Source organism: Sinocyclocheilus grahami, unplaced genomic scaffold (assembly GCF_001515645.1).
Source record: "Sinocyclocheilus grahami isolate Dianchi unplaced genomic scaffold, SAMN03320097.WGS_v1.1 scaffold203.1, whole genome shotgun sequence".
NCBI classification, from domain to species: domain Eukaryota; kingdom Metazoa; phylum Chordata; class Actinopteri; order Cypriniformes; family Cyprinidae; genus Sinocyclocheilus; species Sinocyclocheilus grahami.
The window spans coordinates 325,773-334,556 of NW_015505382.1; the positions used below are offsets into that span (position 1 = coordinate 325,773).

General features: G+C 35.1%; 1 protein-coding gene across 1 annotated transcript in view; it reads left to right on the forward strand.

Moving 5' to 3' along the window:
- Positions 1-8,784, forward strand: part of castor2 (cytosolic arginine sensor for mTORC1 subunit 2) — a 21,359-nt gene that overhangs the window by 9,392 nt on the left and 3,183 nt on the right. The window contains exons 4-6 of the mRNA XM_016285878.1: positions 5,859-5,991; positions 7,500-7,623; positions 7,995-8,105. Coding sequence (XP_016141364.1) covers positions 5,859-5,991; positions 7,500-7,623; positions 7,995-8,105 — 368 coding nt within the window. The remainder of the gene's footprint in view (positions 1-5,858; positions 5,992-7,499; positions 7,624-7,994; positions 8,106-8,784) is intronic.

Consider the following 8,784-nt stretch of genomic DNA (forward strand, 5'->3'; position numbering starts at 1 on the left):
AATAATAATCATAACTTGGTTATTTTAACAACAGCAGTGCTGAGCAATACAAGAACTTGATCCTTTTTTTCAAAACCTTGTAGAACCAAGAATGCAGCAATATCAAATGTATTTGACTCAGTCCATTAAACTAAATCAAGTTTGTGAAAAATTAATGAAACCTTTACACAAAATTTTTCAACTACAGTTAGAATTATTATTTTTTTAGCGTTTCGTCAAAAACAATGTTCTAACTGGCATTGATCCAAACCTGTTCCTGGAGGGCCAGTGTCCTGCAGAGTTTAGCTCCAACTCTAATTAAACACACCTGAAGCAGCTAATCAAAGTCTTCAAGATTATTAGAAAGATCCAGGCAAGAGAGTTGGAGCTGGCTGAAAATAAACTCTGCAGGACCTTCTCTCCTCAAGAGCAGGATTGGACACCCCTGAATTGTATCATTTCTAGCATGGGTGGGCAAGAAGCAGACTGTATAAAAACAAGAAGAGATACTTTGAATTTACCAGTTAGCCTTGGGATTTGGTTTTTGCTCATGCTAAAATGTAAAAACAATATGCTAATAGTCCTGATTAAACAGCTGATCTTACATTTTAATATTTATATCCAGTTTGGCTCAACTGATGATGAAATATCTTAATGTTTTTGGAGAAATAATCTTATACACCACAGCTTTGGCTCAATAGCTTTATCCTTGATGACTATTTTGACTTTTTTTATTCTTTTATAAAGTACTACTGCTGATCACATAAAAATGTATAACTATTCCAAAAAAGTTCTATCCCCGGACTGGGATAGAAAATACAGAGACTGGACCTCTTTTAAGTTTAATTTAACACCCCTGACCTAGATAAAGTCTGTGGGGAAAAGTTTTGTTCTCTCTTGTGTGATTCACTTCACTTTTGGTTCATATGGCATCGCATAGAATTGTCTCTGACTTATTCTGGAGTTTACACTTACTTGGACAACCCTCATTACTTGAACTGTAGGAAATTATATGAATCCACACATAAAGAACTAAAAATCAATATAAGGATAAAAAAATGCTATCCACCTTATTTTTCCCATAGGAGCAGGCGCGACCATTTGTAAATTTAATGTGATTGGCTTCCTGTGTGATCTGCTTCCAGCTATTTTTAGCTGTTCAAAACTGCGTGTTTTGCTGCTTGATATTGCAAACTTTTATGTCTTGCCATATTATTTTAATGTATCATCTTAATTATGAGCGCACTGGCTCGTTGTGCAAACAGTATTACCATTTACTACACTGTTATTCTTGTTATTTCCCTACAGCGGCTAACAAACCGGAAGTCATTAACAGAAAACAGCTTACTTCCGCATTAAAAAATATAACATGAGAAAAATAACCGCAGTATATACATGACAAACACAAGCCATTCTATTGCAAAAGATTATATAAAAAACAAGCATATTAGTGGTTAAAATACAGATTCACAACTTCTCCATTCTATTACACAAGTTGAAACTGTCCTTTCATATAAGTACATGGTATATGACATTCTCATTACTATTATATGGTCAAACTTATTACATAAACTATACATACAGTATATCCTGAGCAACTTGTCACTTGTCTTTTCCTTTAACCAACCCATGTACCATGACCACAGCCAGTTGCTGTCATCTCAGCACATTTCTACTTTGTGTGTGTTTGTGAACACATGACCAATCAGTGGTGGAACGGTCACCAGAGCCTGTTTATGAAAATAACCAGCAATGTGGGAGCGATGGTCTTTGTGTAATATAAAAATTAGTTTGATGATCTGAATCTTTTAAGTGTGACAAATATGCAAAAAATAAAAAAAAACAGGAAGGGGGCAAAAACCTTTTCACACCACTGTAGTTCAAATTTATTAACATTTACTGACATATAGCTTGAGACTTACTGATATAACAAATTGATAATGTAACTTTATTTGGAGTACTATTTGTGCACATTTCTTAAAGGGGTCATCAGCAGTGTTGGGGGTAATGCATTACAAGTAACACGAGTTACTTTTAATGGGATTACTTTTTTTCAAGTAACTAGTAAAATAACGCATTACTTTTTAATTTACAAGAGAATATCCAAGTTACTTTTTCAAATAAGTAACGCAAGTTATTTTTATTTTTTTCAATTTATTGATTGACAGCTCTCCTGTCCCCATGTTGAGAGAAATCAGAAGATATTACTGTAGTTTTAAAATAAATATGAATATGCATTAATTCATCTCACTCACAAAAAAAAAAACACGGATTCAGTATTCCTCAAAATGAATAAAAATAATGCAACTCAGAATATGACGCAAACCTGCAATAATTAAATGTTAAACAACTGAAAAATTCTTTGTATTTAATGCCATTCTATTAACCAATGTCTTTGCTTCTGACCTTCGATGATCCAGTTCAACCATACTAATAAGCAAAAATTACTCTAGACAAACATTTGTCTTTTTTTTATTGCTGAAGTGTGTTGATATTTCTTCTTCTACATTCTACTGTACGGACGTAAATTTACTTTGCTTTCAGCCTAAGGCTTATTAATTTCTCTTTTAGTGTGAAAAAGCTTTTATATTTGCCAAAAATAAAAAAAAAATTATTTTAAAAACAAACAAGCAAGCCCAGTCCAGATTTAAAAAGTAACGCAAAAGTAACATAACCCATTACTTTCCAAAAAAAGTAACTAAGTAACGTAATTAGTTAGGTTTTTATGGAGTAACGCAATATTGTAATGCATTACTTTCAAAAGTAACTTTCCCCAACACTGATCATCGGATGCATTTTTTTAACTGAAATGCGTGTTGGCAGTGTGTTCTCACAACCACCTTATAATGATAAAGATCCACCCAGTGTTTTTTTTATTTTATGCATTTATTATAAAATAAATATTATATTATTATAATATTATTTATTATTTATTATTTTATGCATATTATTTTAATTTTTTTTACAAGGAATTCTTTTCTTATCTATTACTTTGAATTTGCTATAAGAAATCAAATACACTGCTGGACAATAATCAATCATTTGTAATCTATAATTTTTTCCTAATGGCAATTTTATGATTGTTTTATATACTACAAAATCAATTTTCTGCACCGAATAAGGTAGAAAATATACTTTATAGTTTCTGTACTGTAATAAATGTCAATTAGCACTGCATCATTCATAAATGTTATTTATTTATTTATTGTTTATTGTCTTAACGTTTCATCAGTTCATTCTGCTTTTTATTCAGATTAGCTGCAGATATAGCCTCGCAAGTCTATGAGTGCGAGATCACTTATATTTCAGTACACTACTTTCATGCATCTGATTATCAGATAAACCTCGCGCTCTTATTTCAACGTTGTTATTAATGCTGTGATTATTTTAACAGTTTCCTTTGTACATTCGGTTGAACGACATTGTTAAAACACATTTATCATTCAATGGAACTGTGTGTATGCTTTAGACACTTAGCCTACATTTTTGCTCTGTCCATGCAATAAATACGCAGCCGTCGACTGCTCAGGCAATGTCGTCGTTATGACCGAGAGGCATTGAAAAACTACAGAAAAGTAAAACTACTTCACTTTAGCATTACTGCCCATGAGTACTAAGGAGAGATCACACATCAGCTGCTCAAAAATGACGAACGGAGAGCGAGCGCAATCCTGTGAAAGTCACAGGCGTTAAATACTGGAGCGCATGAAGGAGAGATGCGAGGCACGAACACTGTTCAAGGTCTCCATTAATTCGTGCTTGTAGTAATTTAATGTGTATATATTTTGAAAGCATTTAATCGCTATAGAAATTGCGATTCATTCGATTCTTAGCGTTTTAATTCTATTACTGTCCGAAATCGACGATTCAAAAATCCATGTTTCAAGATCGATGCATATGCATCATCAGGGTTTGGAATCGATGCAATCGTTACACCCCTACTCGGTGTTTTGTTGTTGGATGTAATAATGAACATAGCAGTCGTCATTTACTCCCGACATCTGACCCGCTGAAGACGCAGTGGATTACTTTTGTTTTTGAAGGGAATGCACCACCCGATCTACCTACGTAAATGCGTCTATCTTAGCGCGAATCATTCGTGATCCAGCTTCACGTCCAGAAGTGAGTGTAAGGTTTTTTTAATGAATCTTTACAAATCGCCTTTCCTAATGACGTGCTAGTTAGCAATTTTCACGATGAATGCGGCTAAAGTTTACCGTCTCTCAGAGAGTGGCTCGGAAGAGAGGGGCGGAGCTCATTTGCATTTAAAGCGGCATGCAAGAAAACAGCTTGCTCTGAAAAGAGCTGTTTTTGACAGGGTAAAAATGGATTGTACACTACCATTGAGAAATTTTAACCAAACTATGTTACAGACTTTTCATTAAGACCCTAAAGAATCATATCAACTTGATAAAATGGGCATCCGATGACCCCTTTAATATTAAGCATAAAATGTTTTAATGTCACTATTGAAAAGCCAGATATTTAAAGTGTACCTGAAGTATACTTGAAATAGTTCAACTTTACCGCAGTTAAATATACTTCAGTATATCTTTAGTTGGACTTCAGCACTACGTCCGCACAATTAATGTGCATTAAGTACAAAAGTTGGTCCAATCAAGCAGGCTTTAAGTATACCAGTTTAGTATACTAAAAGTACAATTGCTGGGTATTTTGATTAAGAACATAAATATGTAAAGGTATTTGTAGTATACTATATATATGAAATAAATGTATTTCAAATACATTTTAGTATATTTCTTTTTCACTAGAGTCAGCCTCAGATATTCAATATTTGTATTCAGTTTATTATTATTATTATTATTATTACTATTATTAAAGTTTAACCATCATTTCAACCAAACCACAATTGTTACTTAATGCAAGTAGTAATGTATAGCATAAATTCACAATGTAGTTAAAATATTCAAACCATATTTTCACCAACTGAACACAAGAAGCAAGTCCCTAAAGTTAAATTTAGAGACACCATTACAACATAAACCTAATAGCCAAATTAAAAGCACATTAAAATTGTTCTATTTGTGATTTGCTTACTTTTGTGTTGCCAGAAAAATTAAATAGTATATTATACATATATACTGTGATATATTGCCCAGCTCTACTGTTGTTGTATTTGTGTAAAATGTTTGCCGTTGTTGAATTCTTGTTAGTCTTCTCACGAGATAGTAATGGTTCGATGTAAACCTTGAAAATGTTTCTCTAGAGCTTTTATAAGCTCATAAAGTAATCCAAGGAAGCCGTATATCCGTGGATACTTACCCTTGAAATGCTGTGTGGCGCTCATTTAGTGCACCCATCAGGGCCTCACTGCTATGAATTTCATCTTAATTGGTTGCTTAAGACATCCTTATGTATTGTTTTCACTGTAATGTATTCTGGGTTTGGTAATGGTGTTTGAAATGCAAATTAACGTTCATTTGTGATGTGTTTGAGTCGGCTGGTTTTGGTTACTGCAGGAAATGGCAGAAGCGGAGTCTAAATTAAGGGTTTCTACTTGTGCATGTTTGTGTTTCTGTAAGCTCTATTAAACGTTCATACTGTTTTCATATATTGAAACATCTGAACATCTCTGCCAGAAATGCAGAAAAATAAGCTTGATAAGATTTGTGCCTGTACTCTGTTCAGAAGTAGCACATTCTGATAACTTGCTTGGTATTTCTCATCTGTACTTCAGAAACCACAGTACATCATGAGTGTATGTTATCTAACCGGGTTTGCCACTGTATGCAAACAGTTTTAATGGTTTGATTATTTGTTCTCTCTTTGAATAACTGAGCTTACTTAATCTTTTTGACGATAGCTCATTGGTAGTATTTTTACTAAATGGAAAAATTCTCATGCGATTCTGTCCATAGGTTCGAGAGAGGGATCTGCCCATGGTCATGCACACGCTGTCTTCAGAATTCACTCTCCTGAGGGTTGTCAATGGAGAAACAGTTGCTGCCAACAGTACCGGGGTCACCAATGGTTTTGTCAAGCCTAAACTGGGTAATCATCTGTCGTTATTCCGAGGGTGTGTCGAGGCACACAAGGCATTTTGTGCATTTGCAGTAACAAGTGATGTTGCTGAGACTTGAAGGGATAGTTCAACCAAAAATTAATATTCTGTCAATAATTACTCGTCCTCGTGTCATTCCAAACCCACAAGTCCTTCATTCATCTTCGGAACACAGATTAAGATATTTTTGATGAAATCCGAGAGCTTTCTGACCCTCCATAGACAGCAACATTGAACCTCTGATGTTACATGGACGATTCTAACCATGTCCTTACTACCTTTCTAGGCCTTGAATGTATCAGTTGCATTGCTGTCTATGCAGGGTCAGAAAGCTCTCGGATTTCATCAAAAATATCTTAATCTGTGTTCCGAAGATGAACCAAGGTCTTAACGGGTTTAGAACGATATGATGGTGAGTAATTAATGACTGAATTTTTATTTTTGGGTGAACTATCCCTTTAAACTGGTCAATCAAATGATCAGTTTAAACTCCTCATATTCTCCGCATTTTTAACGTAAGCATAGCACGACCAATTTCCAGTATCAGCTGTTTCCAGTTATTTTACCTGTACAAACAGAATCTGTTTTGATTCTATATATCATAAACTAGTGTTTATCATATTATTTAATTTATTATCATAATCATAAACCTGCTGGTTTGTAGCACAGGTAGTTTTACCATTTACTGAACTTTATTCTTCTAGTTATTTAGCAGTAGTGACTAATGAATTGGAAATCATGCATATTCAAAGAAAATATCTCACCTACTCATTGCAAAAAGCAAAATGATGCTAAGACTTGAACTTAAATTGATCACACTGAGCAATAAGATCTGAACCACCTGTTAAAAGTGTCTGTGGTGTGGTTAGGCATCAGCCTCTGCCTGTCACATTTGAGTCAATTATTGGTGTGCCCTTTGAACATACTGGGTAGACATAGACCTTTTTAATATTTTTCTGTGCTCACTGGTATGTTCTGTGTTTAAAGTCAACATGAAACCAATTTGACACTTTTATAATACTGGTCCTGTTATTATAAGTTAACTACAAACTCCCATTCAGGTCTGGCTTTCTAGGATTGAAAGTGGCCACTTTTTATGATCCAGTCAATTCTTGATGCATAAATCTATTTTCAAATTTTGTTCCCTTCTCTCAGAAATATTACATTGCAGTAGTAAATCTGGTTGTGAATGGCATGCCATGTTGACTTTAAATAGCATCTCCATCAACACTAATGCACCTTTGGTACATAACGGAGACTAAATGGATTTCATGGTAAAACATCAGTGTAGAACAGTGCTAAGCTCTTACGTGGAAATATTACATAAAAAAATCGCTGATCATGTCCTGTTCACAACATTAATTCTATCACATTTTCAGTGAAAATGGATTCCTGCGAGTCAATAAATCCATATATATCTCTTTCTTTCGTGAAACATCCTGACTGACACACCAGCAGTGTTTGTTAGCATTATCAACTCTCTTTTTCTTTTCCTTAGTCCCTCGGCCGATCATTCATCCTCTCTCCAGCCCCAGTAACATGTTCTGCGTTACCAGCCTGGACCCCGACACGCTGCCCTCGGTGGCCACGCTGCTCATGGACGTCATGTTCTACTCAGGCGGGTAAGGGCCTCTCCTCCTGGCTTACATATGGCAGTAACCGAGAGCCATCTGCCAGATCTATTAGAGAATGATGATAATACACACAGCTCGCGCTGTAGGGAGTGCATTATGCGACGACAGGGGAGAAAAAACTGGAAACAAAATGAGCAGTGTGTATTTGTACTATTTTGCTCTTCCTTATAGTGGCTGAACTTGTTTACTACTCAGACAGTGGCATCAGGCCAACAGTTAGAGGGAAAGATCAGATCAGAGTTGTCCTTTATCATACTCCTCCCCCTCCCATTTTCACTATTCCTTGTGAAAGCATCAGCCGAGTTGAGCTCTAATGAAGCTTGTGTAATAACAAGAATCCCTGCTGCGCTTCATTACAGAGCAAAAGAGACCGGGGGGCAGAGCGAGGATTCTGGACACATCCGCTTTTTCTCCTTCTCGCTGATCGAGGGCTACATCTCTCTAGTTATGGATGAGCAAACCACCCGGAGGTTAGACCACCCAGCCTTGCATCTAACTCTCTATTAAAGTCAACATGAAAACACAATTGACCCTATTTACTTTCTCAATACGACCCCTGGTCTTGTGCATGAATCAGCAGTGCATGCTATTACAAAGGAGAAAGGGTTTGCTTTTGTATAAATATACTCTACTATTATTTTCCAACCCATTTCTTCCAGCCACATGTAGCATTCGTATTAAACACCCATTTTTCCAAATAATTCCCAATTCATAAAATCTTTTTTCATTGTTCTCATGGAAATATCACATTAAAGGGATAGTTCACCCAAAAATGAAAATTTTCATTATTTACACACCCTCATGTCATTACAAATTTATCAATGTTATTTTATAGAAATAAAGGCCAAAATTAAATCGGTATTAAAAGTGACCATATAAAGTGATCGTATCTCTTCAGAATATTGAATCAAACGGATCAATTCATATGGATTACGTTTACTATCTCTACAAACGTTTTGAATCATTAAAAATATCTTCATTTGTGTTTCAAAGATAAATGAAAGTCTTATGGGTTTTGCAACGACATGAGGGTAAGTAATCGATGACCATTTGCATTTTTAGGAAAACTGCCCCTTTAACAGAAGTAAAATGGCTTGAAATGTCATTTCATGTTGACTTTAAGGAACTGAAACATTCATTTTGTATATA